The sequence below is a fragment of the Tursiops truncatus genome, chromosome 16 (assembly GCF_011762595.2).
Source record: "Tursiops truncatus isolate mTurTru1 chromosome 16, mTurTru1.mat.Y, whole genome shotgun sequence".
Lineage (NCBI taxonomy): Eukaryota > Metazoa > Chordata > Mammalia > Artiodactyla > Delphinidae > Tursiops > Tursiops truncatus.
In genome coordinates, this window is record NC_047049.1 from 59630279 (window position 1) to 59655189 (window position 24911).

General features: G+C 36.4%; 1 protein-coding gene across 3 annotated transcripts in view; it reads left to right on the forward strand.

The window, feature by feature from the left end:
* The window catches only part of MICU1 (mitochondrial calcium uptake 1), a 201022-nt gene that overhangs the window by 108150 nt on the left and 67961 nt on the right, over positions 1–24911 (forward strand). For all 3 annotated transcript variants that reach the window (XM_033841517.2, XM_019936105.3, XM_019936106.3), the window contains 2 exons: positions 11169–11251; positions 16848–17045. In XM_033841517.2, coding sequence (XP_033697408.1) covers positions 11169–11251; positions 16848–17045 — 281 coding nt within the window. The remainder of the gene's footprint in view (positions 1–11168; positions 11252–16847; positions 17046–24911) is intronic.

Genomic DNA, 24911 nt, shown 5'->3' on the forward strand with positions numbered 1-24911 from the left:
AGGAATTGCAATTCTACAAGTTTAGACTAATAAAATGATCACATGTATAATGATATTGATGGTCAAAAAATAAATTGGGAAGAACTCAAATATCAAACAGCTGGCTGAACAAATTACAATAAAATCTATGCAATGAAATTTAATACAGCACTTCATATATGTAATGCAGAGATTTATTAGCATAGAAAACTGTTCACAATATACTGATGAGTCAGAACATACATATTGCGCGATTCCATTTTGGGAAAAGAAAAAGTGTGTATGTGTGTCGAGTACGTGTGTGTTTTTTAAAATAGCCTGAATATTTGCATTTCATCTGTCCCCAAATTCTGTCAGCTCTACTTTGAAATAATCCAGAATCCCGCCATAAAATCACATCATCCCTCTGCTCAAAATCCCCCAAGGCTTCCATTCTCTCTTGGATTTTAATCTCGAAGTAAAAGCCAAAGTCATTACAGTGGCCTTCAAGATCCTATGTGCTCTCGCCACCACCATCCCTCTCAAGGAAAACAAAATAAATAAACATAAAAATAAATAAACATAAAAAACAAAATAAATAAACATAGCAAAACAGAAACAGAGTCATAGATACAGAGAACATCAGGTGGTTGCCAGAGGGGAGGGGTTGTGGGTTGAGTGAAATAGGTGAGGGAGATTAAAAGGTACACACTTCCAGTTATAAAATAAATGAGTCATGGGAATAAAATGTACACCATGGGGAATATAGTCAGTAATATTGTAATATCTTTGTATGGTGATGGATGGTAACTAGACTTATTATGATGATCATTTTGTAATGTACAGAAATATTGAATTACTGTGTTGTGTAACAGGAGCTAACATAGTGTTGTAAGTCAATTATACTTCAAAAACAAACAAACAAACAAGAATCCCAAACAAACAAATGAACTCAGAAAGACCACATGAAATAGGTCAGATCTGTGGTTACAAGAGGCTGGGTGTGGCAGGAGGGGGAATTGGATGAAGGTAGTCAAAAGGTACAAACTTCCAGTTATAAGATAAGTACTAGGGATGTGATATTCAACATGATTAATATAATTAACACGGCTATATGTTTTTTATGAAAATTGCTAAGAGTAAATCCTAAGAGTTCTCATCACAAGGAAAAAAATTATTTATTTATTTATTTATTTTGCGGTACGCGGGCCTCTCACTGTTGTGGCCTCTCCCGTTGCGGAGCACAGGCTCCGGACGCGCAGGCTCGGCGGCCACGGCTCACGGGCCCAGCCGCTCCGCGGCATGTGGGATCTTCCCGGACCGGGGCACGAACCCGTGTCCCCTGCATCAACAGGCGGACTCTCAACCACTGCGCCAACAGGGAAGCCCGGAAAAAATATTTTTTCTTTTTCTTTATTTTATATCTATATGAGATGATGGATATTCACTAAACTTTTGTGGTAATCATTTCATGATATATGTAAGTCAGATCATTATGCTATAATGCTTTCAACTTGTACAGTGCTGAATGCCAATTATATCTCAGTAAAACCACAAGGAAAAAAATACATGTTAAGTTCTATGTGTAAATGAGTATTATCCCCCTAAAAGTCGTTCTCTTCTCTTCCCATTATTTGCCCCTCCCTATACACACACCATTTAGTCAATAACTAAAAGCAGGTAAAATCAAAAGAAGTCAACATTCTTCAACTTCCAGAATTGTTCCAACCAATCATTGGTTTCATGAGTTCTCCCCCCACAACCCCCAAGAGGCTTAGAAACAGGACTTTCCAGTCATATTTATATACTCCACCTATCCCAGATATAAATATATCTATTATATATTTATCTTATAACTTCACATTACTGTTATTAGTAGTTCTGAAAGTTTTTCGTTCATTTTCTTGGAGTTTTTAGGAAGACATTTATATTTATATAATCTTCAAATAATGATAATTGTTTTTTCTAACGTGTGCCTTATTTCATCTCATTATATATTTGCTTTGGCTAGAACTTTCAAAATAATATCCGTAATAGTGAGCATCCCCACTTTGTTTATTATATTAAAATAAATGTCCTTGGCATTTTTCAGTTAAGTATATTGTGAATCTTGGTGTCAGATAAATATTCTTTTCCATATTGAATAAGTTCCTCCTCCCTCTATTTCTCAGGAAAAGAAAGATTAGGAAGACCTAAAATTTTGTCAAAATGCTTTTTCAGCATCTAGCCTGATGATCAAAGTGGCTTTATTCCTGTGACCTAGTTTTATTGCACTATAGTTGTAAAAATTCTACATTTGCAATTTCTTCTTTTACTTGTGTTTGTTGTGTGTGTGTATGTCGACTAATATCTAATGTCTTTCTAAATTTCCCTTGAAGATTTAAAAAATATATGCAGTCTCTGTTTACCAGAAAGCAGTGTTCAATATATATATCTGTTAAATTGAACTTGTGGTTTGTATTATATAAAGTGTCCATAACCTCATTAAGTTTTCTACAAAATATGTCAAAGGCTTAGATATTACAGTAATTTTTGTAATTTATTCTTTACATCTAACTAATATTTTGTTATATATTTTGCTGTGATGTTGTCCTGTACATAAAAATATATAATAGATTTTCATTATGGATGGTAGTTATCAGTAATATAAAAATGGTGTTTGTTCTTAATCCTTCTGCTCTTAGTTCATTTCTGTCTCATTAATATTACCACCTCTGCTTTCTTACTGTTTCGTTTTCTTGTATTTCCTCTTATTTTTTATCTTTCTATATTATTTTGTTTTCAGTATATTTCTTATAAATAACAGACCCAGTCTGAGAGCATGTGTTCTAATAGAGGAGTTTAGTTCATTTAACTTTGTTGTGATTTATTTGTTCTTACATCTGTCACCTTATGTCTTGTTTTCTGTGCTTTCTTTCCATTTTTTTTTTCTGTTAAGCTTTTGCTGTATTCATTGGGTTTTTCTCCCAAGTAATTTTAATGCTCTCCTATTCGTGGTAATCTGAGTTAATTTAAATGTGTATTGTATATGTATCTGTGGGGGTTGCGGGGAGACGTGGCTTTTTTTTTTCTTTTTTTTTAGCTGCACTGGGTCTTGTTTACCGCATGCAAGATCTTCGTTGCGGCATGCAGGATCTTTTAGTTTTGGCATGCAGGATCTTTTAGTTGTGGCATGTGGGATCTAGTTCCCCCACCAGTTCTCTGATAGTTCCGGGCCCCCTGCATTGGGAGCATGGAGTCTTACCCACTGGACCACCGGGGAAGTCCCAGTATGTAGCTTTTTTATGTAGGACAGAATCATCTATGTGTTTTGATGTCTTCTATTGGAAGTCAAGAAGTTTATCTTCCTTTCACTTTCTTCTCTCCACACAGTTTTTACATTTTTAATAATCTTACACTTCATTATTCTATAGCCATTCTCATATAATGGCTAAGAGTGGTGCATACTCTAGTAGACTGGCTCTTTGACTCTGGACACCCAATACCTTAGTTTCCTCTTTTTTTTTTAAGAATAGTCTCTATTTTTTAAAAAAAATATTTATTTATTTAGGCTTAGTTGCGGCAGGTGGGATCTTTAGTTGCGGCATGCAGACTTCTTAGTTGCAGCATGCATGCAGGATCTAGTTCCCTGACCAGGGTTCAAACCCAGGTCCCCTGCACTGAGAGCGTGGAGTCTTACCCACTGGACCTCCAGGGGAGTCCCAGTTTCCTCTTTTTTAACAGGGGATGGGTATAATAGTACAATGTCACAGAGTGGTTGGGAGGATTAAATAATTCATATAAAGTGCCTGATACATAATAAACATTTAATAAGTCGACATGTCATGATTATTTTATCAATAATCATTATTTAAGCTTAACTCTGTTCTACTGATTTTATTGCTCACTTAATTTACTGCTCATTTCTGAATTGATCTCACCTTCCCCGTCTTTATTTCTTTATTTTGATTGATTTTTTTGTCATTGCTGGCTGAAGAATTTCCTCAACCAGGGGTTGGCAAACTTTTTCTTAAAGGACAAGATAATTATTTTAGGCTTGCTGGCCATAAGGTCTCTGTCACAGCTACTCATTTCTGCCCTTGTACCTCAAAAGCAGCCATGGACAATACATAATCAAATGGCTAGCCAGCAGATCATAGTTTACCAATCCTTGCTTAAGACTTTTGTTACTGTTTTTTGTGGAATTTTGTTAGGAAGAATCTGTGGATTATATAGTTTCAAAGTCCTTGCCTGTCTGAGACAGTCTTCTGTTGCTAATATAGGTAAATGATGAGTTGACTTGTATGTAATTCTTAAATGAAAATTGTTTTCCCAGGACTTCCCTGGTGCCACAAATAAAGATCCCATGTGCTGCAACTAAGATCTGGTGCAGCCAAATAAATAAATTTTATAAATAAATAAATGAATAAATAAAATTTGTTTTCCCTCAAGATTCTATAGAACTTGCTCTGTGGTGTTCATGTTGTTGAGAATTATGATACAACCCAATATTTTCTTGTTTATGATAACTTTTTTTTTCTTCCTGTATAGTTGGGGTCTCTTTTTCTTTATCCATGGCGTTTGTCATTTCACTAGGGGAGGGTTTTTTTTTCCTGTCTTAAAAGAGCAAGCCCAAGAAGAAAAGCTAGATTGTTACATTTACACACCATGAACTTCAGCTATTTCAGATCACTTTATTGTCTTTCTTTTTTCCCCACTAAGGAAAATTTCTGGATATTATATTCCAAAAGTTAGCAATAAAAATGTCATATCATTTTATCATTTCAAATTGCACATCATGGGAAAAACTAGATATTTTAAGTGGTAGAATGTTTACTATTTTATATAGTTTGGGCCCCCTGTATTTCAATTTAATGGGAGCATACGGCTGCACAGCCACAGAAAACATATTCAGGAAACAGTCTAAATAACTTACCCATGTTTGAGCATATTCAATCACTAAATGGTTATTAATTAAAATTTGTTAGTATAGTCAAAAGTTATTACCGTGTTTTTTAAAAAATATTTATTTATTTATTTGGCTGTGCCAGGTCTTAGTTGCAGTACACGGGATCTTCGTTGTGGCACGTGGGATCTTTTAGTTGCAGCATACAGAATCTTTAGTTGTGGCATGCGAACTCTTGGTTGCAGCACGTGGGATCTAGTTCCCCAACCAGGGATCGAACCCCGGCCCCCTGCATTGGGAGCATGGAGTCTTAGCCACTGGACCACCAGGGAAGTCCCTACAGTGTTTTAAATTGTAATTCTAGCACAACCAACAGCGAAAACCTTGGTTTAACTGTATATCATAACACAGTGTCTTCTATAACCAATTATAGTAGATGTGGATTTTTTTTAATTTGTCATTTCAGATCTTGCATTTCAAGAATAATCATTTGCCTGATTTCAGAGCAAAATGCCATAGTTATTCTCATCATCACCATTGACTTCAGATGACATGATTAATAGTGGATATTTTGGTCAGTAGATAATTCTACAAGACAATGATGAGGGCATGCCTGACTATGGGACTTCTGAGTTGATGCAGAAAGTGTAATTGTTAAATTTTTGAGCCACTGATATTGTTCATGCTATGCCTTGCTTCACATAAATACACCTTTTTACAAAGTTAACTGTGTATAAAAATTAAATAAGATACATAGCTTTATAAAAGGAAATATTCCTTGACTTTGTCCTTATCTTTTATCATTCTGTAAGTCTTCTGTTTTTCAAATATCTGCAGTCCTTTTACTAGGTATAATGTTAGACTGGCTCTTATCATGAAACCTAATATTAGAAAATACTGAAGAGACTAATAGATTATCAAAGTAACTGTAAAATACTTTATTAACAGAAGTCAAATCAGACTTAGAAGGCAATTAGGTCATTGAAAAGAAAATTGATCTGCTGTTGCTTAAGTATGTTTTAAAAAAATTCTTAGGACATTTTCATTTAATGTAGCACCCTTCTTTGGAAGCTAAATCATCCCAAGGAAATGCTATAGTACAACTACAATGCATCATACCATAGGAACTTTTTTTCTCCACTCTGTGTAAAAAGGGCAGAAAGATTCTTCCAGGCTGCACCTAGGCATCATACCTTGAAGAATTCAGAAGAACTGAGAGAGGGGCAGTTTTTTTGAAACCTAATCTTGCAGGTTTTTCTTCTCCTTTTCCCAAGCCTAATGTGAGAAAACAAGACACTAAGCCCTTATATAAGAAAAATGTTAATATATTAGTCTGCAAAGAAGAAGTCCTATTGTTATTAGAAAGGATAAGTCATTCCAGAATTAACTATATTTAGAATACTGCATTTATGGGAGGCATTGGCCCTCTCAAGTACCCCAGAGGGGGCTATTAGGATGTTGAAGTTCTGGAAACAAGTTCTGAGAAACCTTTAGTAAAGACATGACACTATGCTTTTATGTATTCAAAGGGCCAGCATATATGAGGAAGCGGTTATATTTTTTTATTTCTCTAGAAAATTAAATTAAGACAATTTGTAAGAGCTACAAAGAATTAGATCTGGGCTCTGCATGAGGAAAAAAGTTCAATTAATATGGCCAACAATGGTTACACCACAGAAGTGGTGACCTCCCTCTCAGAAATAATCAGAGGCTGTGTGATCATCCTTATAAATTCAGTAGGCACGTTCATCATTGAAGAGAGGTGTGTCATATTATATGAATTTATTTTCTAACTCAGAGTTCTCTGATATTGCATATTAATTACCTCATTTGTCCTAGGCATCATTTTAAAACAGGAATGGTAGAGGTGGGAATTTTGTGGTAGGAGAATCAAACCAACAGAAAATAAGAAACTGGGCTTCCCTGATGGTGCAGTGGTTGAGAATCTGCCTGCCAATGCAGGGGACATGGGTTCGAACCCTGGTCTGGGAAGATCCCACATGCCGCAGAGTAACTGGGCCCATGAGCCACAACTACTGAGCCTGCGCGTCTGGAGCCTGTGCTCCAAAACGAGAGGCCGCGATAGTGAGAGGCCCGCGCACCGCGATGAAGAGTGGCCCCCGCTTGCCGCAACTAGAGAAAGCCCTCGCACAGAAACGAAGACCCAACACAGCCAAAAATAAATAAATTTATTTAAAAAAAAAAAAGAAAATAAGAAACTTGTTTATGTTATAACCTGTCCATTTTTTTTGTTGTTGTTCATTCCGTCAGTACTACCAAAAGAGAATTTAAGGCATAATGACTCATTATGTTGTGGAAAAGCCAGAATTAGAGCCCAAGTCATTTGCATTTCTATTAAAGAAAAATAAGTGAAAGTCATGAAAATCTTGAGACAGGTAGTGTTGTTGCTATCTGATTATTTGACTTACCACACATAGAAAAACGTTTTTTTTTCTTATTACTAAAACAACGTAGAAAAATCTCCTGTGCTTTGAGCAAGTCAAGAGTTGTTATTGCTGTTGTCATTATTGTCAATGATAGAATAATGTAAAAATGTTTTATTCTTAACTAGAACAGATCTAATGTATATCCATTTACTTATAGCAAAGACTATCATGGAATTATGAGCAAAGGATGTATAGTGATGAACTTTGTATAGAATTCCATTGTTTTGATCAGTTCCAATGTATAATTGTTTTAGAAATTGATGCGCAGAAAGTAGATTAAGCCATTAACACAAGGAGCGGGCAGAGCAGAACTTCACTGTCACTCTACAAGCAGCCTGGAATTCAAAAGAATTCCTCTCTCTATACCTTTCTATGGAAATAGGTTGTGAATTAATGTAAACTCAAGACACCTTTAGCTTTCCAGAGCAGCTAGATTTAAAAATTACTCCAAAGCCTACATTTAAAGGGAGACAGGAGAGTATGAGAAAATTGCCTAGCAGCATATTCCCGTGTAGCATGTTTCACTTAAAGCAAGCTGGTTTTTCACTTAAGTGCTTTGACGTGATCAGCAGACGAAGATTGAATAGACTGAGGGAACTACTCCTTGAAGGACCTTGCCTGATAGACTGCTAAGGCCTAAGTGAGAGTGTGCACAGCTGCTGCCCTGACTTGCCATATCAGTGACCAGGGCACAGGAGCTCAGCCTGAGAGTGTCAGCACATATTCTTTAATAAACACTCTGAGTCGCTCCACATAAAGCAGATATCCTGGGAGTAAGCCAGGATAAAAAGATAAAGAAACCTCAAGCAGTATAGGATGTGCTTTGTTTGGTAAAGTGAATTTAACCTTAGTTGTAGGAGAACATATAAGTATGATTTGCCATAATAACTCATTCAGTCATATAAATGACTGGGCATATGCCATCACAGAACTCACAGGACAGTAGGAATAACAGATCATGATAAAGCTAAAATTTTGAGAACTCTGTGTCCCCTCTGTAATCAGTGGAGACAGGGAATGAGAATGCTGCTTTAATTCAGGAGTAGCAGCACTTTGACTGCTTCTGGCCAGATCTTTCCCTATTTCTATTCATTTGGACCACATTTCCCTTGATGTTGTGATACCGCCTCCTCTGTCACTGCTTCCTTTCTTTTTCCTTTCACCTTAAGTATTGGTTTCCAGCTCATTCTACCCTTTCTTTACCCTTCTCCTCAACCTTCAGTTCTCCATGGACAACTTCATTTCAGGTCTTTGCGGCTAACATATTCATGCTAATGATTCCCAGCTTTAACCTCTCTCTTCTAAGCTTTAGACCCATATTTCCACCTATCTCCTGAACATTTTCATCTGAATATTATGCTATGGACTCCTTGAATTCAGCAGGTCCTATCTGAATTCATTATTTTTCTCAAACCTTTTCCATTCCTTTTATCTCTTGATTAGTGATATGCAGGCTACCTGGTAGCCTAAGCCAGTCATGCTGTCCGCCTTTTTTACTCTTAACTCATCACAGCTAATTAATCATTAAGTTATATACTTTCTGCCTCAAGTTATTTCAGATACGTTTCCTTCTCTCCATGACCACCGCCATCACCTCAGTTCACATTTGCACCATTTACAAGAGCTTTTATGATCTTCTCTGAGGCTGCTTCTTGTTTTCCAACTCATCCTTCACACTGTAGCCAGAGAAGTTCTTTCTGAATGCCTGTGTGATTGTGGCACTCCTCCACTTAAAACTTTCAGTGACCTCACATTGTCTGCAGTTCTTACAATTTCAAGAATCTGTAAGGATTAGGCAAATAATGTATGTGAGTGCAGTGGGCCAAGTTTGAGACAATAGGGGAGAACAGGGAGGCACTCCTGGTTAAAGAAATTCATATTTAGAATTTTAAAAAATATGTGACAAGTCTATCAGAGAATCTGATGTTGTCTATGCCTATGAGTGCAACCAAGCTTAAACTACTGAGCTCCTCACATACAATGTTTCTTTGATATCAGGTAAATCCCTTAGATGGACCACTTGAAACTCTGAGCTATTGCAGAGACTGATGTAACCAGTGAGTCATGTTTGGTTGTTTTGTTTCTAAGTCAAAACATACCAGAATAAAGAGTATTGGTTTATTATTTTAAGTACCACTGTCTTCATATTGGAGGCTGTGGAACATAATGAAAAGATTATGGGCTTTGGAGTCAGTGTTGACCTATGTTCACTTACCAGTTCTGCTGCCTATTAGCTGTGTGATTTTGAGCTAGTCATTTAGTGACTTTGAGCGCCAATTTCCTACTCTGTTGAAAAAATTAAGAAAGAAATAAAATTTTCAGTATTGAGAATACAAAATCAGATAACAGCTTAGAATTATTCAGCCCAATGCTTGGTACATAGTAACTCTTCAATAAACGATAGCATCCAGACAGGTAGGAATAATTTGAGAAGTGACAATAAATATACGAAAATCTAATCCCCCCCACTGCATCCTTCTCAGCAATCATACTGGTGGCCTAAGAAGAGCAAACCTGTTGGAAGCCATTATCAAGTGAAACAGGCAATTGGAAACTGACAAGCACATGATTCACCCAGGCAACTAAAAACCAGGAGCTTACCCACTTAGTTGGCTAGCTAGCTGAGAATGGAATTTAAGCCTAGAAAGTGTTGATACTGACAAATTCATGAGCATGATGGGAATCTGGACTGTCTGTAACAATGCATAATACACTAAGCCCTTTTTTACTCTTTTGTCTACATATAATCTTTAATTGTTACTATTTTTTTTACTAAAAGTGATAATTAACTGAAAATTTAATTCAGTAGTATTAGGATATATAGGAAATTTTATTTTGGTTTATTCTTTATAGCTATATAAATTTGAAGCACCAAAGGAAGGAGATAAACGACTTAGTTTTCTTCTTTTTTTTTTTGGCCACGCAACATGGCCTGTGGCATCTTAGTTCCCCAACCAGGGATCAAACCCAGGCCCCTGCAGTGACAGTGCCGAGTCCTAACCACTGGACTGCCAGGGAAGTCGCTATTTTCTTTAGTAGAACGTTTAACATTGGTAAGGAAGGAGGGCTGTTCTATTTATATTTTATCCTAATGCACAAATATATTAATTTTATTTTGATTAACCTAGGAACATTAAAGAAGTCTTGAAACACTTTCATCATTCACTTAAGGGAAAAAAAATATACTGTCTTCTCAAGCTTTGCACTTTTCATTTTGTTTTTTAAACATTTAAGTGTACTTTGCTTAGTAATTTGTGTACCCAGCTGACATGGTTAAAATAGGGGGCTGGGTAGCTGACATTGTGCTTTTCTGCCTTACCACAGAGCTATAGTGACATTGAGTAGAGCGATGTAGATAATAACCTGTTGGCAGAACGATATCCACTGAACTCCTGGTTGTACTTACAGTGGAGAGACTAGAAAAAACAAAGTAGAAAGCTAACTTGTTTTAAAAAGGCAAGACAAAGACTTAGAGTTTTAGCTTCTTACTTTGCAGCAGTATATCTCACCCCAAATAGACTTTCATGCCCAGATAAATAACACTATATTTAAGTAACAGAACAACGTTAATATTATTCAGTTAAGAGGATGGTTTCTAAGAAAGCAAAGCTGAAGTATTTAAAAAGAGAGTGTTGAAACACAAAGATAGACAAGTGCTATCTTTACTGGCCATGGTAAAATTCTCTTTTGGTTTTAAGGACTATTGCTAAAAGGTTGATTAAGATACATATGGTGGCATTCTGTGACTTGATATTACATTTTAATGTTTAACTATCTTTTTTTCTTAAAGAAATGATTATTTTTGGTCAATACCTTCTAAATATTTTTCTTGTTTCTTCCTCCCTCCCTCCTGTCCTTCCATCCTTCCTAACTTGCAGCTCCTCAGAGAAATTTTGAAATTGCCTTCAAGATGTTTGACTTGAATGGAGATGGAGAAGTAGACATGGAGGAGTTTGAACAGGCAAGTTTTCCTGGAAATTTCCTTTGAATACATTAATATTTAACACATTTTCATGTGCCTTGGAGTTACTGTGGTCTTGGTCAGTATATTCTGATGCTATCCAATTTTTGAAGTACCAAATGTATCATTTTTCAGAATTATCTCCACTTTTAATAGGTGAGGTTTTTTTGTTTGTTTTTACTCTAAATGTAAGGAATTATTTGAGCATATTATTAAGGTCAACATTGCTCTGATTCCCCAACATAAATTAGACTCTAATGCTGAGAGGCTAAGTTACGGTTATTCAATCATATATCCAATCAACATTTATTAAATAGCTCCTTTGTGCTAGGCAGTTCCAGAATACAAGGATGAATGACATATGTTCTGAAAGGATTTCTGTAAGAGAAGGAAAAATGGTACGATGCCTTTTACTGTAGCAGGTTCCAGCCATAAAAGTATATAGTTTCTTCTGAATCCTAGGAAGAGATTACATTTCCATCAAACTTCTGTTCTTGGAGGGCCATGGTGTCTCTCCAGGTATAATTATTATGTTTGGTAGAAGTGGTTTCAAAACAGAAAAAAATATATATGTGGGAGATAACATTTTTGTATTCACAATGAGTAAAGAGGCAAAAAGGAAGTGGGAGAAAGTATCAGGAATAGTGTATCTTTAAATAAGAAATGCACAGAGACGGGCTTCCCTGGTGGCGCAGTGGTTGAGAGTCCGCCTGCCGATGCAGGGGACACGGGTTCGTGCCCCGGTCTGGGAAGATCCCACATGCCGCGGAGCGGCTGGGCCCGTGAGCCATGGCTGCTGAGCCTGCGCGTCCGGAGCCTGTGCTCCGCAACGGGAGAGGCCACAACAGTGAGAGGCCCGCGTAATGCAAAAAAAAACCAAAAAAAAACCCAAAAACAAACAAACAAACAAAAAAAAGAAATGCACAGAGACAAATATTTCAAAATACCTAGATATTTATTCAAATTTGCAAGCTATGTCCGTCTAATACCTTCACTTTTCATAATTCTGCACTTCACTGGTGTTACCAGGTGGCCTCAAATGATTATAAATAGAACTTATTTTGGTATTTTTAATTTTATTTTACACAGAACTTTTATTTTTATTGAGATATAGTTAACATATAACATTGTTTTAGGTGTATGACATAATAATTTGACCTATGTATATACTTTGAAATGATTACCACAATAAATTTAGTTAATATCCATCACCACACGTAGTTTTTTTTCTTGTGATGAGAACTTTTAAGATCTCCTCTCCTAGCAGCTTTCAAATATACAATTTAGTTTTGTTAACTATAGTCTCCATGCTTATATCCCCAAGGCTTATTTATCTTATAAGTGGAAGTTTAGACCACCTTCACTCATTTTGCCCACCCTCCATCCCCTGCTTCTGGCAACCAACAATCTGTTCTCTGTGCCTATGAGTTCAGCTTTTTTTGGATTCCACATATAAGTGAGATCATATAGTATTTGCCTTTCTCTCTCTGACTTATTTCATCCAGCATAATGCCCTCAACGTTCATCCATGTTAATCACAAATGGCAGGATTTACTTCCTTTTTTATGTCTGAATAACATTCCAGTGTGTGTGTGTGTGTGTGTGTGTGTGTGTGTGTGTGTATCATATTTTCTTTATCCATTCATCTGCCAGTGGACACTTAGGTTGTTTCCATGTCCTGGCTATTGTGAATAATGCTGCAATGAATGTGGTGGGGGGTGCTGAAGACATCTCTTCGACATAGTGATTGGTTTCCTTTGGATAAATACTCAGAAGTGGAATTGCTGGATCATATGGTAGTTCTAGTCTTAATGTTTTGAGGAATCTTCATGCTGTTTTCCATACTGGCTACGCCAGTTTACATTCCCACTAGTGCCTGAGGATTCCCTTTTCTCCACATCCTCACCAACATTTTTGGCATTGCTGTTGAAATGCTGAATGACTTGGAGCAGTCACTCCACCATTCTGCTCGCTTGACAGAGAAGGGAGTATTAATTTCATCTAATATGATCCCTTGATAACTGGCCTTGTTAAACGGATGGAACTTGTAATATTGATCACAAGGAATTTTGATATAAAAACTCTTTAGAGAAACAAAAATAATTATGAGGTGGTTCAGGAGTGAATAGCTCTCATTAGAAGTTTCTCTGCTTCATTGTTCTACGTTCTACATTTTTGGGCAATATAATAATTCTTTAAGTTGAAAGTGCACTAAGCTTTAAAACATTCAAACTTTGATTTCCAGCTAAATAGGTATTTTCTTGACGGTAAATTTGTCAAGCTTACAAAAAAAGTAAAACAGAGCCAGTATGAGGACACACACATTTCATCATTGTGTATCTTCAAAGTCAATGTGGTGTGAAGCAAGCTAATACCTAATATTACTCTTTTATTCATCTTTTTCAAAAATCACTTTGATCATGCATAAACATAAATTACTAAAAAACATTACACGACTGTAAATAGTGTAGGTTTTCTCTGACCTTTCTTTTCTTTTTTTATAAATTTATTTATTTTATTTATTTATTTTTGGCTGAACTGGGTCTTCATTGATGCACATGGGCTTTCTCTAGTTGTGGTGAGCAGAGGCTACTCTTCATTTGCGGTGCACGGGCTTCTCATTGCGGTGGCTTCTCTTGTTGCAGAGCACAGGCTCTAGGCGCACGGGCTTCAGTAGTTGTGGCATGTGGGCTCTAGAGCGCAGGCTCAGTAGTTGTGGCGCACGGGCTTAGTTGCTCCACGGCAGGTGGGACCTTCCCAGACCAGGGCTTGAACCCATGTCCCCAGCATTGGCAGGCAGATTCTTAATCACTGTGCCACCAGGGAAGCCCGCAGATCCTTTTCTTTAACCCATTTCATAGCAGATCATAAAACAGAACTAACCTAGCAAAAGATATTTTTTAAGAAATCTCATAACTGTTTGGGCTACATTCACCCGAGGCTGTGACAGAAATGATTTTTTAGTATGAAAGTATGAGTTGTGAGACAGAAGAAAGGGAATGAAATTTCCACATACACTCTTCAGCACCACACTTTTGAAGCTAACATACACATTTCCACCATAGGAAGGGTATAAGCTGCAATATTATGGCACAGACAAAATTTAAATCATGACAGGTCTTGACGTTGATGCTCAATACTGGTTCACTGCTATTGGAAAATTCTTCAGTTCTCATACCCAGGCAGAGAAAATGAATTGTGTATTGCCTTCAAATAGAAGCAGCACTGTACTGATTATCCTGTATTTCAATTTAATGTCTAAAAAACTTCAACTTAAATAATTTTAAAATCCATTGTATACCTATCTTTCAAGTCTCCGTGTGCATGAAAAACAAATGTCAAGAAATCTTATTTACATGATAAAACATGAACCCAGAAAAAAATCATAATCAGAAGCATTTATGATATTAACCTAGAGTTATAAGGAGACTTAGAGACAAAACCGTGAACTTTTCCAATGAGAAAACTAAGGCCCAAAGAAGTTAAATGAACTGCATAAATTGTGCTTTCACTGCAGAGCAACAGAATTAGACCTCGTGTGTCCTGATTCCCCATCTTGTGTCTTTCCATTATACTACTTTTACCTTTTAGAGCCAGAGACTTTTAAATTGTGTTAAATAAGTCTTTTTATGGTCATAGGTAATAAATAAAACAAATAAAAGACATTTAACCATGGAAATCCATTGTTACAAATCTTAAGTTTTAAAGTATTATGCTTTCCTAATTTGGCAATTTAAAAATCATCATCCACAAGGCTATATATATTATTTATTTATATAATATACCTTTATTATCTGTTCTTACATATCACAATTTTAATTATTCTGAATAGTTGTTATTTTAGCTTGTGAAGAGGTAGAAAAGATTGCAGGAACTTGTGAAAAAAATGCTATATCAATCATAGACTTGCCTCAAAAAGCTCATTTTATATAGTTAAGCCATGGTTGCTAGTCCCCCAAATTATTCTTTCTCAAAAGCTCATTTATTTTTTTTGTATTTTTTTAAACATCTTTATTGGAGTATAATTGCTTTACAATGGTGTGTTAGTTTCTGCTTTATAACAAAGTGAATCAGCTCTACATATACATATATCCCCATATCTCCTCCCTCTTGAGTCTCCCTCCTACCCTCCCTATCCCACCCCTCTAGGTGGTCACAAATCACTGAGCTGATCTCCCTGTGGTATGTGGCTGCTTCCCACTAGCTATCTGTTTTACATTTGGTAGTGTATATATGTCCATGCCACTCTCTCACTTCGTCCCAGCTTACCCTTCCCCCTCCCCGTGTCCTCAAATCCATTCTCTATGTCTGCGTCTTTATTCCTGTCCCGCCCCTAGGTTCTTCAGAACCATTTTGTTTTTTAGATTCCATATATATGTATTAGCATACAGTATTTGTTTTTCTCTTTCTGACTTACACTTCACTCTGTATGACAGACTCTAGGTCCATCCACCTCACTACAAATAACTCAATTTCGTTTCTTTTTATGGCTGAGTAATATTCCATTGTATATATGTGCCACATCTTCTTTATCCATTCATCTGTCGATGGGCACTTAGGTTGCTTCCATGTCCTGGCTATTGTAAATAGAGCTGCAATGAACATTGTGGTACATGACTTTTTTTGAATTATGGTTTCTCAGGGTATATGCCCAGTAGTGGGATTGCTGGGTCGTATGGTAGTTCTATTTTTAGTTTTTTAAGGAACCTCTGTACTGTTCTCCATAGTGGCTGTATCAATTTACATTCCCACCAATAGTGCAAGCGGGTTCCCTTTTCTCCACACCCTCTCCAGCATTTATTGTTTGTAGATTTTTTGATGATGGCCATTCTGACTGGTGTGAGATGATACCTCATTGTAGTTTAGATTTGCATTTCTCTAATGATTAGTGATATTGAGCATCCTTTCATGTGTTTGTTGGCAATCTATATATCTTCTTTGGAGAAATGTCTATTTAGGTCTTCTGCCCATTTTTGGATTGGGTTGTTTGTTTTCAAAAGCTCATTTAAAACTTGTCAAAGATTAATTCTCCATCTTCTCTTGGAGAATTACTTCATACCAACTTTATGTTTCACATTATCATTCTAATAAATGTGTTATCTCAATATCTGTGTGATATCAAGTATTTGCCTATAGCTATACCGCCTCTCATCACAACTGGAGAGTCAGTAGTGAGAAGTGTGAAATTTTTGAAAGTCTCCTGAGATATGGAAGGTATTACTGTGAGGTTGATGATTATTTTAATGTTGTGTGTGAGGTTTTGAACCTAAAACAAATGCATACTTTTTTCTAAAGAGAGATTTTAAAAGGCATCCCAATTATAAAGGTGTCAAGCATGTGTGTTAGAATACCAGTTCAATTATTTGCTAGCTACTTGACCTCAAGCAAGTTATTTAGCAGTGTACCTCAAATTCCTCATCTGTAAAATGAGAATAATCATGGGGCTTATCTCATAGGACTGTTGTGAGCATTAAAAGAGAGCATTGTAGCGCAGTGTAGGCAAACAGTAAGCAGTCGATAGTCAGTTACTATTCTTACTTTTCCATATTTTCCACCTTGTAATGTTTTTCTGGACGGGGGTTTGCTTCTCCATTAGGTTCAGAGCATCATTCGCTCCCAAACCAGCATGGGAATGCGTCACAGAGATCGTTCTACAACTGGTAACACCCTCAAGTCTGGCTTGTGTTCAGCCCTCACAACCTACTTTTTTGGAGCTGATCTCAAGGGGAAGCTGACAATCAAAAACTTCCTTGAATTTCAGCGTAAACTTCAGCACGATGTTCTGAAGCTGGAAGTAGGTATTCCTTGGACTTCAGGGCACTGTCCATCATGTATGCACGTAGAGCTGCTGGGTTGGGAGGGGCCTGTACTGTAAATATTCTTTCAATCTGCCTCCAACCATGAGAACTGATTAGTTTGAGCCTTATCAGTGATCTACAGCCGGACAGCAGGTAGGAAATAATATGTCTTACAATAAGTTTGTTCTGGGACTGAAAGCCAAAAAAGTCAAATTGAAAATCTTAGTTGTCTTTGGATACTCAGCTTGAGGAAAAAGAAGTTCAGGGGTCAGAGTAGTTCTCAACCTGAGCATGTATGTTTATTGTGTAGAAGGCACCAAAGGGGTAAGGAGAGGGGGATAATAAGGAACTCTTTCTTTGAAAGTTTACAAAGGTAGTAACAGCTGGAAACACAAAATGTCAGAAATAAAAATATATGTGCTCAGAGTTACAAAGGTGTCATACTGGGTTTGGGGATTTACTTTTCCACTTAAAGTTTAGACCATCATGGTGTTCAGTTCCTGGACACAACTCTGTAAGAGCATTACCTTTTTCTATGCGTGTACTTGTTGAATTAAGTAAGTAATTGGGGGTTAATTGGCTACTGAGTCTGTTCAGTTCAAAACGTTCATTAAATGCCTTCTATATGCACTTTAGTCTGGAGATAAAAAAATGAAGTCTCTGATTTCTTCTGATTATTAAAAATTCCCTTATGCTGGTGTTCCTCAACCTCTGTTTTTGGTTAACATATGCCCTGCCTTAATGTTACTTGAAATTTCAAAACATTAAATCCTATGACTAAAAACACATAAAAGTATTGGAGAAAAGCACTGCTTTGTTTTTAAACTCTGAATATTACTTCTCTATCTGCTCTCCCATTTTTTCCCTGGAGATTCTAATATACTACTCCCACCTCTTCCACCTACTTCCCTCAGTTGAGACAGTTTGAAAAATCACAACTGAATTCCCATTACTGATAAGAACACTGTTTAATATTCATTCTCTAGGAGAGAAGCAGAAGAATAAATCATACTAAAAATCAGATCTAACTTTGGAATGTGCTTTTGTACTGTTTTTTTTGGAAATGGTATAATTAATATTCAAGGAACTTACCTCAAAATAATGGTTTTCCACAATTCAGCCTCCTTCAGGAGGCTCTTGTAGCCCTTATAATACATGGTAAGCACTATATATTTATTATATATATAGTGCAGGGGGCACAAAACTTTACCTCTACCCTCCTAGGGTCTCCACCTGGGCCTGAGTCTTAAATTGACATCAGACAGATTAACAAGAGAAAAGTATACAGATTTTTACACATACATGAGAATCCCCATAGGAAAATGAAGACCCAAAGGAGTGGCTAGGCCTAATTGTTTATATACTAAGTTGAACAAAGAGAGGCAACTTAGCTTTGTGAAGTTTGCATTCTTATCACCAGAAAAGGGGAGGCAAAGTCGAGAGTAATTTGTACAAACAGATCTTGTTAAAATAATTCTTATCTTCCTTTAGTCCCCCATATATTTTAGTTACTCATCCACAGTTGCCTCTCTTTGTTTCTTTCCTGGTAGTATAAGGAGGACATCTTTCACATGGGAGTTTCACTTCCGGCTTTGAGGAGTCCAACAGTTTTTGTGTAAGAGTTGGTATGTACCAGGATTCTAGACCTATGCCTTAGTATGCATACCTGTAATGGTCTTCTTTGGAAGCCTTATAACATAATCTAGGAGTGTAAATTATTTAACTTATTAATTACGTAATTACAGTTTAACATATAGTATACATCCATCAAATGTAGTTAGAGAATAAAGCACAAGCTAGAATGGTACTTTTAACAAACTCTAAACGATAAATGTAGAATGTTATAAAGCAGATTAGGGATTTCATACATGTATACCTGCACATAACCTACACCCAAATGTAGAAGAAAAGAGATCTAAAAGAGTATATCTAAGATACTTATTCTAGAAAACACTCTTGTATTTGACATTGACTTGGATCTTCTGTAGGCTTTGGGCCAAGACATACCAACACTGTTCTGTTTGACAATCAGCAATTCCTCCTGTAAGGGAACCAACAGACTCTTTTGTGAAAGAACCCAGCCTAAAATATAATAAATATTCTATTTATTATATAAACGTTTATTAATCCTGAGTCCCTTCTTTCCATATAATGCACAAGTTCAGTGAATAAGTGCCTCCTTATCAGTAAGCCCCATATTTAAAGTTTCATCAGTCAGTACTATGTCTTCCCAAGTTGATGTGTAATTCTTTGAGGAGGTGTGAATACCAGAAAGAGCAAAGGCTTTGGTGTACTCATAACGAGACCTTGGTTAAAATTTTCCTTCTACCACTTACTGGCTATCTGACATTCGATGAGTTATTTATTCTCTCAAAGCCTATATCCTCATTTATACAACGTGGTGATGATTAAGTGAGATGATGTTTCTTACAGGCTGAATTGTGTCTTCCCCCAGAATTGCTATGTTGAATCTCAACCTCCAGTCTGGAGATAGGGCCTTTAAAGATGTGATTAAGTTAAAATGAGGCTATTAGGGTGAGCCCTAATCCAGTCTTACTGGTAGCCTTATAAGGAGAGGAAATTTGGACACACAAAGAGACACAGACACCAGGGGTGTACGTACACAGAGGGACAACCATGTGAAGAGACAGCAAGAGGGTAGCCAACTGCAAGCCAAGGAGAGAGGCCTCAGAGGAAACCGACACTGCCTACACCTTGTTCTTGGACTTCCAGCCTCCAGGACTGTGAAAAAATAAATTTCTGCTATTTGTCACCCAGTTGGTAGTGTTTTATTATGGCATCCCTAGTGAACTAACACAGTGGTGCATGCCTGAAACACTTGGCATGTACTATGCCTTTAACAGATTCTTTCACCTTCTTTTGTATACCCTCTGCCCTTTAGTATGACAGTTGGCATGTAATAGACACGTAAACAGGTCATCTCAGATGAATGACTGAAAGGCCTTACTTTCATTTTGAAATATTTTTCTGATAAAACATCTAGAAAATAGAAGCAGTTTTTGTTTTTGTGAAACACTTTTAATTTTACTTTTCGAAGTTTGGGTAATTTATCCCCTCACTGAATATGAAATATAATATCATCACAGCCAAGAGGAAAATAGGAATGATTAACAGTATCTTAGCTTTCATATGGGTTTTATAGTTCCATTATTCTTTCTATTTATCTCTTACCAGTTTTATTTCACTGCTTACTTATCTACTTTAGAATTTTAGATCGAGGAGACTTATAGCTCCATTTGGTTATTTCTGTCTTTTTCTCACCACAATAGCTTTGAGAGTGAAGAGAACACTATTTATCTGTCAATTTTAATTTCCACAGTGGTTAGGGAAGGGGAAAAAGTCCATGAAAATTTATCAAATGCCTACTATGAGCCAGGCATTGTACAGATATTACATGCCTTCTTTATTTTAGTTCTCGCCAGCCCTATTGGGCTATGAGCCAGGCATTGTACAGATATTACATGCCTTCTTTATTTTAGTTCTCGCCAACCCTATTGGGTTTGGCGGTATTATACCGGTGTTACAGAGGTAGAAACTGAAATTCGAAAAGATAAAAGTTGCAGAGCTATTAAATGGTACAACCAGGATTCCAACTCACTCTTTCAGACTAAACTCTTTTCTATTCATCATCTGATTGTTATTACTTTTAGTCTGAGATGAGGTTTCTGTACCTGACTTATTTAGAGCTCTAAAGAAAAACAAAACGTTCTGAAATTTAGAAACAAACAAACAAAAAGTCTTGAATATTTATAGTCTCCCTTCTTCAGCACCATGTTTTTCCAATTCCTTTGCCCTTCAAGTTGAATGTTGTGGCTGAGAAGAAATACACTGTTCTTTTGTGTTGATAAGATACTACCTAAACTAGCCATTTAGTTTCTTTTCATAACAATCATTAACTTGTTAGGTTTTTTTAGAGTGTTCTAATGCTCTTATCTCTGGTCATATTTGTTTTATTCTACCCTTATGTCTTTATTTGGGAACTCAAAAAGCATGGGTTTGGGCTTCCCTGGTGGCGCAGTGGTTGGGAGTCCGCCTGCCGATGCAGGGGACACGGGTTCGTGCCCCGGTCCGGGAAGATCCCACATGCTGCGGGGCGGCTAGGCCCGTGAGCCATGGCCGCTGAGCCTGCGCGTCTGGAGCCTGTGCTCTGCAGCGGGAGAGGCCACAACAGTGAGAGGCCTGCATATCGCAAAAAAAAAAAAAAAAAAAGCATGGGTTTGAAAGAGTGACTTAAGAATGCACAGTTTTATAAGAAAAGATAAGTCAATAGTGAAATACCTTTGTGTTTAAGGCTGTTGGGAAAAGGAGTTATAATGACTTGGAATAAAATTATGAACTATTTAATTAAATACTTAAATTTTCACATGCATATAAGAGCCACATATACATGCATTTTAATAAATCGTAATGGCTTAATGTCAAAAAAAGAATGCACAGTTTTTAAAAAAATCCCTTTTGAAGTTATTAAAAATTCCATCTAAGTCTCCCAAGAGCTATTTAGCTGAGTTCCTTGGAGACAGGTGCCAAGTCTAATTTCAGTTAATATATTCATTGATTTCTTGAGGACTACAGCAAGTAGGATGTCAGTCAAAAATGAAAGGTAATACAGAACTCTTTGAAAGATTATGATTAATTTTAATTTGGGGGGAGGAGAAAAAGGAGCTGTCATTATGTCAAAGAAAAGCAAAAACTAATTTATACAAGAAGGAAGAAACCAACTCCAGAATACGCAACAAGGAAACTGAAACAGTATCATCTAATGGAATTCCAATCTGTAGCATGATGTTTTTTATTAGTTTTGGGGGCTCGCATGCTTATTGCATAACCAACAAGATTATCACATTTTAAGATGGAATAAGTATCAATAATCTGAAGGTAAATTAGATATAGTTCAAAGGGTAACAGTAACTGTCTTACATTCCCAGTCTTCAAGAAAAAAAATATTGAAGTTAACTAGATTTGTTCAGTCAGAAAGAAAGATAACAGGGAAACATAAAGAACTATGCTAATTATTCCCATCTGCCAATAAGAGTAGAGCAAAAAAATGAGGGTTAATTTAATTTAAATATTTAGGAACTCAATATTAAGGAATTCCAGAATCACCTACCCTTTAGATCATCAGGCTGACATCTTTGTACTCGTCTCTTTAAAGTACTAAAGTAGAATTAAATCTTTCTTGTCCCGATACAGAGGGCCATACTGAAAGACAAACTTCAGCTCTTTTCTTGGCTGAAAGATTGTGAGAAATGAGACCAGAATGCTTTCAACCAAACACTAAACCAAACACTTTCTGGAACTAGAACACTCTTGGCAGAGCAGATTTCTTTTTATCTTAGCATCCTGTTTTGGGGTTTTTTTCCCCTGGGAAACTGACACTTATTATGTAAACTTAAAGATGAGAGTTGACTTTGATTTAATTAAATCTAAGAAACAATATGTGATATGTTCATTGGGTTTCTTTTAGTTTTATTCTTCCACTTTTGCCTCTACAAAGCAGAATGTGGATAGTAATAAATCTATAGTTTCTTATTCCATCCTTAGATGTTTTCAGCTTGAATTTTCCAAAAGTCATTAAAAGGGTTATTAAAGAGTACTTGTCTCTTTTAGGGATTTATAACTTTAAGGAGCCAAGTACATGTTTAAAGGTTTAAAAAAAAACCTTTATTATTATCTTAATAACCTTGTTTTAAACCTAGTCTTTCTTTGCCTAGGACACCAAGGGACTTTTTAGGAAATAATCATCACTTTAAAAAATAGAAATATAGGGACTTCCCTGGTGGTCCAGTGGGCAAGACTCTGTGCTCCCAATGCAGGGGGCCCATGTTCAATCCCTGGTCGGGGAACTAGATCCCGCATGCATGCCACAACTAAGAGTTTGCATGCCACAACTAAGGAATCTGCATGCCACACCTAAGAATTCCACATGCCACAACTAAAGATCCCGAATGCTGCAGTGAAGATCCCACATGCCTCAACTAAGACCCGGCACAGCCTAAATAAATTAATTAATTAAATATTTTTTAAAAAATAGAAATATATAAAATAATAGAATAAAAATTTAATTGCCCTCAATAATTCCTTATAAATCAGTCACCCATGACTTGATGTCAATACTTTTTAAAGCTAATTCTGTCTTCTCTCTGTACCACATTGTCAGGTAGGTTCAAAGTCTTGCCCTGATGAAACCAAGTTAGCTCTCAGGGTGAGTTACATATATCTTCTCATTAGAAGAAGATATGTAACACCCAAAACCAAACTCATTTAACTTGCAATTCCCTTTACACCCTGTAGCTCAAGTTTGCTATCATTTGTGGCTTATAGGTAGAATCAGACTGGAAATACTATACATGGTAGAATGTCCGTGGTGATATAAAGCTCCTTTGAGGTTGTAAATGTAACCTTGACAATTACTCTGTAAAAACTATACAAAACAGTGCTTTTTTGTTTCATATTTTTTGGACAATGAAGGGAAAAGTTGAGTGACACTTTGTTGCTTAAAATACATGATCTAGGCGTGATTTTTAAAAGGCATTAATTAGTACTTCTGAATCTGACCTTTCAGATTGATCATTAAAGTGCAGAAAACTCTTAGAGATTAATACTGTTTTTTTATTTGCAGATAGTGTTGCAATTCCAAAGTCAATATGTTAGTCATACCTTTTATCATACTTGGCAATCACCAGGATTTTCCTGTCGTCACATATCTCTAATTTACATTCTAAGTTAATTTTAAACTGGCCACAAGAAAAAAGGGGCTCATAAATAAATCATGAAAATCAGATCTTTCTCTGAGGGAAATTTTTCCTCAGTCTGTCATTCAAATAGTCTTATCAACCATTTTTTAGTAGAAAACAAATGCTTCTCAATTTATGAATGAGCTGTGTACCAGCATATCAAAAGTTCATAGGTCAACGCTTTGGAATTAAGAATACAGTGAAAATTTTTTTAGTCTTACAGCAGAATATTTAATTTACAATATAGTTGAATGTGATACAGTAAAATGAAAAGTGGTATGAAAGAAGATGATTGTGAATGTATAATCTGTGCCTACTCTTCTAGCCACAACAGTCTGTGGGTGTAGACCTCTAGCAGTACCAAGCATTTTAACAATAATTTGAGTACATATTCCTAATAAAAATACTAGCCAACATCTTTTGAGCGTTCACCATAAGCCAAGCACTACTCTAAGTGCTGTATGTACATTATTTCCTGTAATCTTCACAACACTGTGAAGTTGATATTATAATTATCCACATTTAACAAATGAGAAAACTAAGGCACAAAGAAGTTAAGTAACTTGCCCAGGGTCTCTCACATAATAAAGGAGGAGCTGAGATTGGATTCTAGGCAGTCTGCCTCTAGAGTCTGCTCTTTTTTTTTTAATTGAAATATAGTTAATTTACAATGCTGTTACTTTCAAGTATACAGAAAAGTGATTCAGTTATACATATATACATACAAATATATATTACATTTTAGACTCCTTTTTTTTTACATCTTTATTGGAGTATAATTGCTTTACAATGGTGTGTTAGTTTCTGCTTTATAACAAAATGAATCGGCTATACATATACATATATCACCATACCTCCTCCCTCTTGAGTCTCCCTCCCATCCTCCCTATCCCACCACTCTAGGTAGTCAGAAAGCACTGAGCTGATCTCCCTGTGCTATGCAGCTGCTTCCCACTAGCTATCTGTTTTACATTTGGTAGTGTATATATGTCCATGCCACTCTCTCACTTCGTCCCAGCTTACCCTTCCCCCTCCCTATGTCCTCAAATCCATTCTCTATGTCTGCGTCTTTATTCCTGTCCCGCCCCTAGGTTCTTCAGAACCATT